General features: G+C 38.6%; 1 protein-coding gene across 1 annotated transcript in view; it reads right to left on the bottom strand.

Moving 5' to 3' along the window:
• Nucleotides 1-15,804, bottom strand: part of LOC122792184 (microtubule-actin cross-linking factor 1-like) — a gene marked incomplete in the record, with an annotated part of 3,579,694 nt that overhangs the window by 2,927,030 nt on the left and 636,860 nt on the right. Inside the window, 1 exon segment of the mRNA XM_044059907.1 lies at nucleotides 12,264-12,325. Coding sequence (XP_043915842.1) covers nucleotides 12,264-12,325 — 62 coding nt within the window.

Here is a 15,804-nt window from a genome sequence, read left to right as displayed (position 1 = left end):
CCCTATATTACTCAAGCATCATGTAAGCTTAAAAACGTATTCGATGTCTGCAATAACAAGGCAACTAAGTGACACTTTCTGACTTTTTAAGTCTGCACAAGTGTCAGAAGAGCTGATGGCTTTCAAGTTGCTAAAGGAAACAATCTGTGTCGTCCTACAATGTAAAGTTAACAGTCAACAAAGAGCTACAGGAGGATACAGAAGACATTATGTTGTGGTTTACTTAGCTCTCTGTTACAGCAGTACACAGAGTGAATGTCAGGAAGGATATGGGCAGCAGATGGCTGCAGAAATTATTACAATGCAACATGGTTAACTGGGTGCCAATTATACACCCTGAGGACTACTCACATTCTTCACATTATTCACTCCAGTTGTGTCTGCATTTTATCCAGGTAACAACTTTGGAAATTGCAATAAATAAAATACAAGTAAAAAGACATCAGACTGGAAAATACAATTCAGTCGGCAGTTGCTTTTAATGAAGGACGTGATTGAACCTTGGATAAACTGCTGATTCACATTACGTTTGAGATATCTAGCTTAAGTATAGTGAAACCCCTGGCTAAGTACACATAGCTTTATACCTGTCTAAGCCATCTTATCACTTTCAGCAGCAGCAGCTACATATAGAGCTCTAGAAAAAGTTCCTTCTTGGACTGATTCACACTGCTTCTCATCAACTTCAAACACCGTTGTTGGTACAGGAAACCAGGGATAACAAATCTACTGAAAAAGTACTCACTGCTTTACATTCCTGTTCCATACATGTACTATGGACTGCTTAAGCAATCTTTTGCAGTTAGCCACTTTCAGTACTAACCACAGGCAGTGTTCAATACACAGGCCACACCTGCTCTTGCAATCACTTCTAACTACAAAGGCTTGGGACACAAGAAGAAGAAATAAAAAAATTCTTCTCAACAGTTCATGTTTTGGTGATAAAGGACTTGCTCATCAATTTGTTTAGAAATTTAGAAATGACCATCCCCCCCCCCCCCCCACACACACACACACACAATTATTTTGCTGTTTATATAGGGTGTTGTGCACCACTCTTATCACACTCTGTACTTCCTACTGGCCACTCCTAGTTCACATGATGTTCAGCAGTCATCCGGTTCCTATCTTTACAATAAATGCTAATGACTGGATTTACCATATTGGAGTCCCACTATGCTCATGTAAAAAGTACACTCTGTATTACATGCAATTATCTCAGCTTCTTCTTTTATGTTACTCTACTGAAATTTGACAGAATATCACAGCTTAAGTACTGTAACAATAATAAACAACTATATTTAGTTGCTACACGTGAATAAAATACATAGGAGTCTTTTGTCTATGAATATTTGCTCTGTTTTTACTATTTAAGAAATCTGATAAGATAGACATTTCTGCTGCTAAAACACATGCACATTAATTTATTTTGCCTGTTAACTAGGACAGTCAAAGAGGAAAGTTCCAATATTGCAAGAGAAATACTTAACCAAATATACCAAGTATGCTGCACATTTGCACCTTACCTCACAGGTAAGCAAACAGATTGTTTGTTATTGTACTGACACATTAACAGTTTGTTCTTTGATATACTGGCTGCTCCTCACTTTTAGATGAGAGTAAAATGGGATAACCACCCCTTTCTGTTACTCAAGTCTAAAGCCTACTTTGTATGGCACAATGCTGTCCAGACTAAAAATATGACTACTAACTTCTCTCAACATACATATAAACTCAAATGTTATGCTTGCAGTTTGTGCTAACAGCACTTTAAAACTATGCAAGCCATTGACAGTTGTAACTCAGCAGCAGGTTTGCTAAGAACTATACGCTTTTCTCAGCAGTTGCACTGTAACAAGCACAGTCCCTAAAGTTCAATTACCCGTGTGCTGTTACATTTCGGGTGCAACCCTATGATGAGTAAGTGACTCATGATACTGGAAATTACATCTCCTGGTAGTCCAACACAAACCTTATCAGATCACTTTAGGTGGCCCACTCCTCCTCCTCGTCCTACTCCTCCACTCTGATCAGCAGACTTGTAGAGTCTGACCACTTACCATGCATTAATATTCAGTAGATACCTGGCTAGTAATCTAACTAGCACTTATCTCATGTTATCCAACACATAAAAACGTATTATATGAAGAAAGTGATAACTTGCGTTACCTATTAACCAGCTTGACCGCCTAGTACCATACTGTCATGATGCCAAAAATCACACTAAGCAAGGAATAATACTGTCCAGTGTTGCCCATCCTGGGGAATGTCAGGCCACATACAGTTTTTTTTTGTTGTTGTTTTTAAACACCTTTATTGAATTATCACTGGTCATATAAGCACATTTACATTTATATAAAAGTAATCAGATTGTATTAACAAATTAAAATTAACACACATTATGCTTCTTCACATATACAGCTATATCATATAACCTAAGTAACATTACATAAATTATTCAATACCTGCCCCCCCTTTTTTAAAAAAACATTTTTATTGAACCATCACTTCTGACATAAGCAATAGTACATTTATATAAATGAAAACAAACCACACCAACAAAATCCTAGCTGCAAGCATTTTACATCACAAACCACAATTGACACTCCCAGTTGCAAACATTACACATCACTTATAATCTACCCAATCATTTTCAAGCATTCCATAGCTCATTTAAAGTTCTGCCTTCTTTTAAACCTCATTCCTCCCCTGTATGTACTGTTCCCACAATTCCCATTTTTTCCTATGTTGTTTGCTCCTACCTTTTTCTCAAGATCTCAATTCCAGGTGTTTAATCTCTTTTACTATATTCACTACTTCTAATATAGTTGGTTTAGATTTTGATCTCCATTTTCCAGAAATTGCTTTTTTGGCAGTCAACATAATTAGACACAGCAAGGCCTTACCATGTCTTTCCGATTCTGTATCATAGCTCAGAAAAATCACCTCCCATGTCAGACCAATCTGCCCATCCAGCATCTCCGATAGTGCATCCTAAAGGGAATATTTAAAGTCTGCCAACTAATAGCACTCCCAGAAAATATGTTCCCAATTACCTCTTTCTTTCCTGTCATACCTCGAAAATTTTGCTATCTACCTGAGGAAAATTCTTTGGAGTCTAGTTGGGGTATAAAAATAAACATTTCCAAGCAAAAAATCCTAAATCTTCCAGACTTTGTAGCACATTTGGGAGATGTGCATACATCCTCCCATTGTTTCTTTGTGAATTACTTATCCAATCTCTTTCCAATCCTTTCTAACCTCCTCTGATTGATTCTTATAGTTATCATGCAATATTTTATGTGCTCTACTAATTATTCCTTTTTTAATGGCAGCTTCTGTTCTAGATTCTACTAAAAACTCTACCAGTGCTGGTGTTTTGTTTAAGACCCCCCCCACCCCATTTGTTTCTCTTTGCACACACACCAATATCAATCCTTGATAGCGAAGCAAATCTCTACCCTGTAGCCTAAATGCCTTCTTGGCACCTTCCCATTCTATCATCTTTCTTTCTCTCTAGTTATTTGCTCCCAATTCATTGGTTCCTTTGCCAGTTTTCTCCAATAAATTCCAGCTCCCTCTTGCCTATTGTCTATATCCCTAATTGCAGTCATTCCTATTGGCAGAATTTCCTTTCTCCACTCCTGTGTTGGCTGCTTAGTTCTTAGAATACTTTCTGCCATTTTATGGATATATTATTCTGTATGATTATTGTTATTGACCTTAAAGGCCTTCATCTAAAATCCCAGCCTCTCCTTGTTTCGTGAACTTCTTCCCTGTTTCATCATCCCTTCCCACTATGAATTATAGTTTTCTGCTTGTGCTATGTACAGGAGCCTTCACTGTGCAGCTCTGAAATACCCTTTCAGATTGGGTAACCCAAATCCATCCTGTACAACTGGAAGAATCATCATATCCCACTTGACTCTTGCTGTCCTTCCCTCCCAGATAAAGTCCTTCAGCTCTTTATTAACTGCTATCCACAACTTCTCCTCTGGTTGAAAAAATTATGCCTGACCTTTGTATAAGACTAAAGGGACTAAAAATATTGACTGCCTGTATCTTACTATCCATATCCATATAACAAAGCTTCAGTTTTCTCTGTTTTTGTATTACCTTTTGTTTAGTCTCTTCCCACATATCCTTAGCTGCCACACCAGAATATTTTTTTTAATCCATACTCCTAAATACTTCATTTTATCATGTCCCCATAAATAAAGATATTGTTGAACCAATTTGTGTGCAGGTACATAATTTACCACTATTGCCTTTGTTTTAGCTTAATTAATTTTGTATCCCAAAAAGATTTTAAGCTGTCTCAAAATGTTCTACAGCACTGTAATTTCTCTTTCTGGTTTTGTCATGTATAAAATAATATCTGCAAATAGAGCCAGCTTTTCTTGACTACCATACCAATTACATCCTGGAATTTCCGAGTCCCTTATTTTCTTTGCCAATGGTTCTAAATATAATGCAAACAACAAAAATGATCAGAAAGGTCTCCACCCACTTTAATTTTCACCTCCGATCCATTTGTCCTTCTAATCAACCTTATAATTTTTTCAGGAAATGCAAATGCTTCCATAGCCCTGCTCGTAAAGTCCCAGCTTACTCAAGACTCACGAACAACAATGGTATTTTCTTACATTCTGCTTCCTTCTGGATCATCAATGTTCTGTTAATGTCGTCAAATGTTTGCCCCCCCAAAACCACATAAATCCATATCTATCAATTTTGGCATTACTTTTGTCATTATTTTAGCCGTTATGGACATGAACACTTTATAATCATGGTTTAGTAATAAAATGGGTCTGTATGAAGCTGGATCTGATGGATCTTCATCCTCTTTAGATATTACAGCCAGCACCACTTCCTTCCAGGATGTTGGTACTTCTCCTCTTAAAATACTGTTAAACAAAACCTTCCAGATCTTTATCAGTCTTTTCCTTCTTCCAAAATTCCACAGGAATACCATTGATTCCTGGGGACTTTTCTGTAGATTGGTTACACATCACAATTTTTATCTCATCTCCTCCTATCCCAACTGTTAGTAATGGAGCCTCATCTGCCTCTAACCTTGGCACATTTAATTCTTCCATAAACATTTCCATTTGTACCTTTTCTTGATTTCCATATTTCTCTGCTTTATAGACTTTCATAGAATTTCCGAAATATTTCTAATAATTCTACAGGACGTCTTGTTACCTTCCGTGTTACAGCCTCTGTTGCCTGAGTCATTCTGGTCTAGGGTTATCAAAATACAGTTGCTTAACAGAAATCTTTCTAAACTCATGCTCCCTTTTTTAAATCCACTCTATTTTTAAACTCCGCCTTAATTTTATCCCACTCCCTAGCTATATTTTCAGATGAAAATTCTATCCTTTCTTATAGCTCCTGAATAATATCCACCTATTCTCAAACTCCTCTCTTTTTAAAACAGCTAGATGAGAAACCAACAGTGTCTCATTTTTATTTCATTACCCTGTGTTTTTATTTTAGTTATTATTGGTGCATGAGCTGAAATAGTTATTGGGTGATAAGGCCGCACAAAGTTGTTCAGAGATTCTACACAATACAGAGAGGGATTCACAACACCTCTAGGAGATTCATCAGTGTCCATTATCACCCATCCTGGAGGGTACTTTAATTCAGAGAAAAATGGCTTCTTGTGCAGTTATTTTTACTGTACGTAAATATTTTATACACTTAAATGTGACAGTACTTGCAGTGCATGACTATAAATTAAACAAAATTAGATTTACATTTAAAATAAAAAGATTCTGTGGATGCCATCAGAGGTGCTGGGGGAGAGTTTTTTCTCTGTTTATGTATCCACATATGCATAGCAAATCACTGACCCACTTCTAGACAACAAACTGATACTGCTAAAATAAATAAATTAATTAATAAAAATCTGATACAGCAAAGAAGACAGGATAATGATCCCGCCTGAGTCAATTCAAGTGAGTGTGTCTGCATTCATGGGCAAAAAAAGATGTTGGCAATAATGGTTGCATATATCTATTACAGTTACAGGATTTGTTTTAGCCTTCAACTGCGGACAGATGATGGTGGGCCTGTGAGGCAATAAGGACCCGACTCAGTGCAGGGGTTGCATGAATAAGGAGCATTTAAATTGAGTGACCAAATGGTGTAGGATGTAATGGCCTAGAAATCTCCTCCATTCAGAAGGATGATGGGGGAAAATCCATGACAAAACAGATGACACATCAGAAAACAAAAGCACTAAAGTTAGTTTTGATTCCAATGCTCAACAGGCATTCTGGGGGAAGAAAACTGTCTCTATCACTGTATGAGTGAGCAAACGTGAAACTGTTTCCATCATACAGATTCAGGTGATCTATAATTCCACTCATTTTTTGCTGTCCACAGAATGTCTCAGTTCAACAGCAACTGAAATACATTAGTGCTTTTTGGTAAAATGAAGGAACAGCTAACACAAGGTATGTTAGCACTCCTGCTTAATTTAGGAAGCCTGCCTCCCCTGTATGCTTCCTCTGCTCATCAGCACACACACTGGCCCACTGTAACACCATAAAAACAGTCACACTATAACAAAAATGTATTTGAAGACAATGAGATCCAAATAGGACAGAAACCATTTGCCTCTGTCATCAGGAAAGGCAGTAAGATGTGAATCCTATTTCTGAATAAAAGGTACCTTGTACTGGCCACTCAGATACGACAACTACACTGACCGTCTTGGCTATTAGCAGTGCTCTCTGAATGAGAACACATGAGCGGCACGACATTCATTAAAGAGACAACACCCAGAGCTCACTGGCCCTTTGTAAAAATTTCCCAAACAATGGCAAACTGTGTGAGCTGTACTACTCACCAAAGGGCAGCCCCAAGCAAAAGGCAAGACTACGGATATGAGATGTTAAACGGAGACACAATCAGCCCGAGTTGGTGGTAGCTCAGATGGCTGTAAAAGATCACAAAGCACACATCATAAAGAGTAAGGAAAGTCTGCGGTGGCATGGCCAAATTTCCCAGTGTCAGTAGGAATATCACCTCAGACTTCCCCTGAAGAGGTCATTGGCCTAATGGTACTAGTGTAAATAAATAAAAAATAAATAAATCATGACAGACGGCTGACATTGGAAAGGGCAACAGCATATGACACTTAAGCATCTTTCCAGTTCTCTGGTGGTTGGTTTGACTTAAAGCAGGAAAAGGAAGAAATAGTGAGTTGGGATCATAAGGGTTTTCTACAATGTCAAGGAAGTCTTCAAGCTTTTCGAATGCCTGAGCTACCCACTAACAGCTGCCCTCTGGCTAGTGAGTAGAAAAGTCAAGGGCCCACAGCCTTAGTGTGGCAAATGCAATAAATCTCCCTTACATACCTAAACAAGCTTCTGACTCCTTCTGAGGAGGGCGGGGAGATAAAAACTACATTCTCCAAGACCTATACTGGAACGAAAGTGATCACTTAGAAGTCAGCTCAAGGATGGCTGGTAAAGACATTCTCTCCAGCCTGGGGCAGGTAAAGGGAGACTTGTCTTTTTCAGGGGCAAAGGACCAAAGAAGGGATAAAGCCTGGTTTTGAAAATAAATAAACTAACAGAGATAAAATCATTTTTGATGAATGGCTTCAAGATCAAGATGACCAAGGGCTCTTCTAAACTGTCCAGATATGTAGTGAAGTGCTTCTAGGAAGAATACAACAAATTGCAAACCAACCCATTCTGGACTTTATGAGTGACAGGAGTCAGCTGGAGTTGAAACTATTATGTTCTTGTCCATCACAGAAACAGCAGCCTCCAGGTCTTCTGACTCTGCAAGTAACATGAAAATAGGAGTGCCTCGTCTCCAAAATCATTAGTTGACAATTTCATTCATGATCTCACTCAAGGATAAGACTGCAATGGACACATGCTGGGTGCCTGGTACTTGGATCTTGCATGGGAGACTATGTCCACTGAAGGAGAAAGGAGAGGAAGAGAAGCCTGTGCCAAGACCAGTGCTGGTATCAGGCCATATTCTCCAAGTGTATGATTCCCACCCGGAAGTCATGCTCCAACCAGACATCAAGGACTTCCTTAATGTCTAGACCTTCTGTTGTGAATCCTGGCATGGGACTACCTCATAGCTCTAATCTTTATGAGAAAAAATTTAAAAGAAGAAAATACCTTGAACTTTAGTTTGAGACACTGCCACCCCTAGGATCAGTCCCACTGGACTAAAGCTGCATCAGATTAACTGGGGGCTCTGCAGTGCCACCACTCCAGAGTACCCCCACCCCCACAGAATCAATGGGCAAACCTCTTACCGGCCAGTCATCCAAACTTCAGTCCTTGCTAATACTCTGATCTGTGGCCTCATGACAGACTCTGCTGCTGCTCCCAGTGAAAGGAGACCTCAGCTGCTGTCCTCTTTTTTTTTTTTTGAAATGTAGCCCAAAAGTGACTTTTTACACAGTCTCCATGTGACAGGATTGAACTTCGACAACTTCACGCAGTACTTGACGTTTTGCTTCTCTACAATGCAAAACAGGAAATCCCTGTGTAAGTCTTGGCTCATAATTTCACAGCCAGAAGGACATGCAAATACATTTATTTCTACGCAGTGAGTGCAGGAAACACGACAGAACCTTTGATTGTGATCCGAATTATATGAACAAAAAATTTCTGGGTTCCACAGATTAGGAGTGCTTAAGTAATTAATGTGAGATATCACAACACACGCCATTACCATATACACCTCCTGACCATATCATTTTCTGATAAAAGTTGCCAAATGGTTCTGGCAAATGTGGTGGCAATGACAGAGGGCCAAAGCATGGAAGGACTAGAAAAAATATAGTTCTGCTAAATATATGGCCACCTACAGACAAGTAAGAAACACTTGGCTGACAGAATGACATCACTTAATGTTGCTGCTTCACAATGTTTGTGGTTCAATTCCTAGCTGGTGCACCTTCTGTGTGGAGTCTGCATATCTTCCAAGAGTTTTCATATGTTTTCACTGGATGCATCATTTGCCTCCCATACCCTAAAGACCTGCAACTTCATGAAATGGAGATCTTACACATTGCCTGCGTGTGTTTGTGTGTGTGTGTGTGTGCGAGTTCATACAAGTGCTTGTGTGTCTATATTCGCTGGAGGAGTAATAATTCATCTAACAGTAATACTTTGTTTTATACCCAATAGTTTTGGGACAGGCTTAAATCCCACCCCATTACCCTGAAGTAGACATTAGAAAATTAATGTACTACTATAAATAAAAGAGGTTAAAAAATATATTTATTTTTCTACAACCTCCAATATAAGTCCTGTTCAAAACTTTGAGAATTTGCTTATTATACCCTTTTTAAAAAGCATCTTCTAGCTGGATTTGAGCCCTTATAAACATCAGCTGCCACCAGCTGCTCTCTATATTCAACTGGTCTACCAGACTCCATCTTAGCCTCTTCCACGCTCAATGGAACCAATGAGAAGAAAAGGGTTCTTGGTACAAAGTAATACTGTTGCCAGGGAGTGTCCCTTAACTCCCATCCCCTCAGAGCAGCCTCACCTGTTCTGCAATTGCAATCCTTGGGAGGTGCATGTGCACCTCTGCACATGCTCAACCTCCTGACTAAACACCTCGCTGCTTATGCAGCAGAGCACACCAGGCTTGTATGCTTACTGCAATGAGTGTAGGCTGCCCCCTCCCCCAGATGGGCATGCAACAGTGTTCACTCCTTCCCATCCTACTCCCATGGCCCCTCCAGTGGCAGAGCCACTATTCAAACATGGGTTGTCTGGGACTCAGCAAGGGCTCTGTCATATGGCCACATGTCTATAGCCAAAGAATTAGGAAAAATCACAAATAAACAATTAGGTCACTTGCAATGACATTTAATAAAATCAGACACCGGGCATGGATTTTGAGCTATACACAGTGATGACATTGTAACCGTCAGTCTCTCTGTCTTATGCCTAATCAATGTAATGCAGACATGGCTGCTGTCCCTACTTCTTGAGAAGACAAAAGCATTTGACAGTTTAACCCACTCTGCACTCACTATTGAGGCAGTCTGCAGATACTGTCAGTCAAGTCACAAACATATACGGCATCAAAATTACCTGGTTAGTAGCACCTAAGAAGCCAAAATTCTGAGCAAGATAAAAAAAGCTTCTGCTAAACCAAAACAAAGACTAAAAACAAGCTGCGGTCTTCCTAAATCCTTCTTCTGATAAAGATGCTCTAACTCAGGATTCAGACAATAAATGGAGATGGCTCTAACATATTCATCTGAAAGCAACTTTCCTAAATGAAAAAAGCAACAAAATGTCAGCTAAAATTGCCTGTGCAGAAAAGATGTGTGTGTGTTTTTTTTTGGTGGGTGGGGGTCTTTTTAATATTCAGGGTCTGAATGTCCAGCACCTCTGATGCTGACTGTAATCAACTAAGTTACTGCATATTAAGGTAGGTAGAAAAATCAGTTATGATACAGCTATCAGGTCACCTTCAAGTGAACCATGTTTCTGCAAGCCCTACAGTCAAACAGGCTTGACTGTGCACTTTCATTCTGCATGACAACAAGACCCCCCCACACACACTAAACCTTTCCTTAATATAACCAACTTTACAGTTAAAAAACCTCACGGTAAAACATAAAATATGCAATTTTAAGTTCTTTTGATAAGGCAGACTTTTAGGATCATGGCTTGCTAAAGAGTAATACCAAGACAACCTTTGCAGTGACTCATTAATTTTGTTGGTTAAATTTTCATTATTGTAATTCAACCCACATGCAATCTACAGCACGTCCAACTCTTAACAGAGATTAACAATCTAGCTTTACATATAAATACATTTGAAATACTTTCTGATCAAAACGACATCTTTGAAAATCACAAGCATTCAACCACTGCTGAAGTACATCGGGAATTAGGAGTCTTGTGTTACTTGAATTATCTCACTGATGCTTCATGGTGGTGACAGTTTTGAATAACATACAGTTGTCATATATTTACGAGGCTACAGCAAGCTTGCTGGTCTAGTTATCCGAAACGTTTAATTCAGTAGCTACAAATTTGCAGCAGGTACTCTTGGTAGACACCAGGGATGTAATTCATAAACTAAGAGAGCTCAGGCTGCTGTCCTAAAGCAGCAAACTATAGCACATCTGCTGATCTTTGGCTAATGTATAGCACTCCCCTAACCCCCCCCCCCCACTCCCACCCCTAGAGAGCTTATGTTTGCCATACTGTTATGAGGCACACACTAAATGTCTTCCTATACCAGAAAACTGGCAAGAGGACCTAAAATGTTCTTATACAATAGAAAGAGTTGCCATGCAGTCTAAAATGTGAACTTTTCTAGTGACTGCATACAGTGGTTTTACTCTTTATTCAACAGCAGTTTAGTTTGCTTAAACTGTGATATCACCACTTATCTATATTATGATTAGGTGAAGCCTAAAATAACCGCAGTGTTACTTAAGCTATCTTAAACATCTCTGCTGTATAACTGCTGCTCATTTAGGTACTTCACACACACATTACAAACTGTCAGTTTTGTTAAACCTGAAAATGTTACCACTCTACCACGTACTCTCTAAGCACAGTAATTTTTACTAATAATCTGTATCAAAATGTGTAGGTAAACAATTCCAATATTATGTACAACTGCTTTCTCCTACATACTGTCATTAGAGCTGAACTCCCTGCCCCCAACCCCCAAATAAATGGGCTTTGTTCTGCATCATTAAATCAGTTAGCATGTAATAAAATGTACAGAACTTTAATGTTTCAGTCACTCTCCCCACTTCCTCTTGACTGTACATATTGATGATTTTGCTGCAGGTGAAGACTGGCCATGTTTTTTTTTTGTTTTTTTGCCATCCGTTAACTGAGACATCTGTATCCTGTCTGTGTGACTGAACAGGTTAAACTTCTGTGGTTTCTCTTCTGATGCTTCTGATATCTTTCTTTCAACTGCTACTTTGCCACAAGTTTTTCCTACACCTAGATCATCTGCTGTGAAAAAACACCAATTAAACATTTTGGTATACTGTTAACTATTTAACAAATCCTGTGTTCCTGTACATTGCACAGAAATGATGCTTCAATGCTGTGCCTGACAAACTGAATAGGTTACGCAGTACATTATTTGTCATGTTTCATGTGAAGCTTGGAAAAAAACACTTGAGAAATGTTTACCAACAAAGAGAACAAATTTCTACAAGTAATTTTGGACATGAACTTGCTCTAAACAAAATGTTTAAAGAAATTAAGTGCAGAAATTACCTTAATCAGGTGCTTGTTGACCCACTTTGTAAAAGTTTTCTTCTGGACTCTGTCACGTTCATCTGTTACAAAAAAAAAAAAAAAAATTAAGTCAAGATGTAAAATGTGTATGCATATGTGCATTTATGTAGATGTTTATTTGTTGTTTATTAGGTCAGTGGACTAGAAAAAGATGCCAGTTTTCGAACAAAACCTTTAAAATTATAAAAATGATCAACTATAATACCTGATTATTTACCGTGGAGGTGTACACCTTGGCTCTAGATAATTGTCTCTGCTGAAGTAAAACCCCAACCCCTTGTGGGAAAAAAAATATATGGGAAAAAGGAGTTATGGATGGATGGATTTCTAATTTACTGACACGAACAGCATTATGTTTAAAGTCATGATAGTTTTGAATAATTTCTACCAAACTATTCATCAGCAGAAAAGTAAATAAAAAGGGATGTAATACAGGAAACATTCAAAACAAAAGGAAACCTACCACAGCATAAAATGAAAAAAAAAAAAACATTAGCCAAGTAGTAAGCATAACTTATAACAGCATGCTTTAAATAATGCTTATTACTTCCAGGCATCTCATCCAACAGGCAGTTATCTTCATTAGTACTTCTCCTCCTGCCAGAGTTCATCATCAGTGGAGTCCTTCTGGCAGACTATCAGGACAGCTGCTTTTCCTATCAGAGGGTCCACTGCATTTATTTGATTGTTTTAGTTGTGGTTGTATATAAACAAAAACAATGACATAGGTACACATACTATAATATTAAATATAATAATTAAAACTATAGTAACATTTTCTCCTGCGGTATACATGTTTCCTTCTTCACAATTATCAGTCACTCTGACATTCCATGCACTATCAATTCCTTCTTTCCCTTAAACCTCACTCCTCCTCTTGAGCATTATTCTATATGTGCTGTTCCCACAGATTCCAACTATGTAATTTGCTCTTTTTTTCTAAGGATTCCACCTCCAGTTCTTTTATCTCCTTTAAAATATTCAGCACTTCACTTACAGCTGGTTTAGATTTTGATTTCCATTTTCTAGTAATTGCTGTTTTGCCAGACAATAGCATTAACCTGAGTAAGGCTTACTATGTTTAGGCAATTCACAGTCTATGTCCCAGCTCAAAAGAATCAAACATCATTTCCTTAGTTATGATTTGCTCCCCCAACATTTCGGTCATAACACTCTAAGGATTTTTTTTTTAAATCTGCCAATTTATTACATTTCAGGAACAGACTTTCTCAACACACTTTTAATATTTCCTACCAATTACAGAAAAAAATTATCTGAAGTTTGCTTTGGGTATAACAATATAGCTATGCAAACACTTCCATGCAAAATCCTAAACCTTCTGGGCTTTGTTGCATACTTGAGAGCCATATATATGTCTTTCCATTGTTCCTTGGTAAACTGCCTTTCCAGTCTCTTCCCAATGTTTTCTAATCTCACTTTACTATACTTATAGTTATGAACACTTTATATGCACAACTAATCATCTCTTTTTAACACCTGCTTCTGTTCTAGATTCAACTAAAAACTCTGTCATTGTTAATCTTTCACTTATGACTCTGCCATCCCTTTTTCTCTTTACCTAAACTCTGACATAAAACCCTGATCAGGAAGGCAGTGTGTAATCTGCAATCCAAACTTTTGCTTGCCCTCATCCTACTCTATTAACCTTCACACTCTATTTGCTCCCAATACCTTGGTTCTTTTGGCAATTTTCTGCAGTAATTTCCAGTTCCCTTTTACTATTTTCTGTACCCCTACTTACAGTCATTGCTATTGGTAAATTCTCTTTTTCCATTCCCGTGTTAGTTCTTACAATATTTTATGCTACTTTATGAGTATAATGTTCTGTATGGTTAATATGGTTTACTATCATTTTGTCGAGTTCACTGTAGGTGAATTATCATTTCTACGAAACGTAAAAATGAAATTCACTTCAGCGAATGACAAAAATCTCGAACTCTGAAGTGGTGAATGTTCGAAGTCGACAATTTGAACATTCACCACACTTCCAGGAGCAGCATTACTGTGCGTTCCACAGTAAAGAACATGTTTGTGGGGGGGGGGGCAAGCCCCCTAGCACCCTCCATGTGGGGGGCTGCACCCCCCACACCCCCCTGCTACTTAGATATACAAACTCTGTGATCGCACTATAGTGAGGGAAAGGGTACATTTCCCGATCCCTACTACAGTGCGATCTTCATCAAAATGTAGAAATTCACAACAGCGAATGTTGTATTGCATTTGCTGTTGTAAATTTCTACATTTTGGCATTCATTTTTCCGATTCTACCACACAGTAATTTCCCACTAATGTAAATCGCACAAAGTGCGATCAGAAAAACAATAGTAAACCGGTTAACACTCTTCCTTAAAGACCTGCATCCAAAATCCTATTTTTCCTTATTTCCCAAGGTCCCCCTCCCCTTGTTTCAAGATTATCCCTTTCCTCTTTGATTTATAACCTTCTGCTCGTGTTATGTATATGATCCTTAACAGAGTAGCTATAAAGTATCCCTTCAAACCAAGTAATCCTAAACCACCTTGTGCTATGGGAAGAATCAGTTTGTCCCACTTAACTCTTGCCCTCCTCTCTTCCCAAACAATTTTCTACAACTCTTCATTAATAACCCTCCCACCTTAATATTCACCACCAACCCTTCATATATCCTCCTAATTAACCCATTCTTCTAATCGGGGAATACATATGCTTCCAGTTCCTTTCTCATAAAATCCCATTTGACTCTTATAAAAAGCCTTCTCTGCTTCAAGACCGAAGGTGACGCCTTCTAACATTATGCTTCTCTCTGGATCATCATTGTCAAGAGGGGAATTACAGTCCTATGCAGGTCAACAAAATACAGTTGTGGCATACGTAAGTACATTACTTATTTTTATGCAGCAGATTATTCAATTTCTGAATATAAATATCCCCCCTGAAAAATATACTGCAGAGGCCATTCTGGTCAAAGTACACACAAGACATTAAACATTGGTTTACCTTCATAATGTCGATTACATATAATCGACTGGCCACATCACCAAACAGTTTCCATGAAACCAGAAAGTACAGTTTTGTACCTACCATAAATGTAGATGTCCGAACTGGATAGCATCTGCAGTCATAACAACTGGGTTGTCCTGTCGTCAGGCAGCCCTTCGGTCGGCCGGATTCCAAAGTCCGGGTCCGGCTTCGGCTGATGTTGCACTTCACCCAACGTCATCTCTGTTGGTCTTCGGGTATAAAGGCATCAGCCGACGCCATTTTCCTCAGTGTTTCTTGCCCCAGATGCCAGTTGCCCTCTTGGAAGGCTAAATTTTGGGTAAATGCCAATGTTTCCAAAAAGATAGAAGGCAAACACAAAAAATAAGCATGTATGTACATATATACAAACAAATACACCATAAGAGACTCCCCCCCGCCAGCTAGCTATTAGGAGGGTAAATACCCTAGGAGTACCACAGAGGGGAAGGAGGGAGGGTAATCCTGACTGCAGATGCTATCCAGTTCGGACATCTACATT

This window comes from Protopterus annectens, chromosome 1.part2 (assembly GCF_019279795.1).
Source record: "Protopterus annectens isolate FY-2018-M chromosome 1.part2, PAN1.0, whole genome shotgun sequence".
Taxonomy (NCBI): Eukaryota; Metazoa; Chordata; order Ceratodontiformes; family Protopteridae; genus Protopterus; species Protopterus annectens.
The sequence above is the reverse complement of the archived record's forward strand: the minus strand, read 5'-3'. Positions and strand labels throughout refer to the sequence as shown.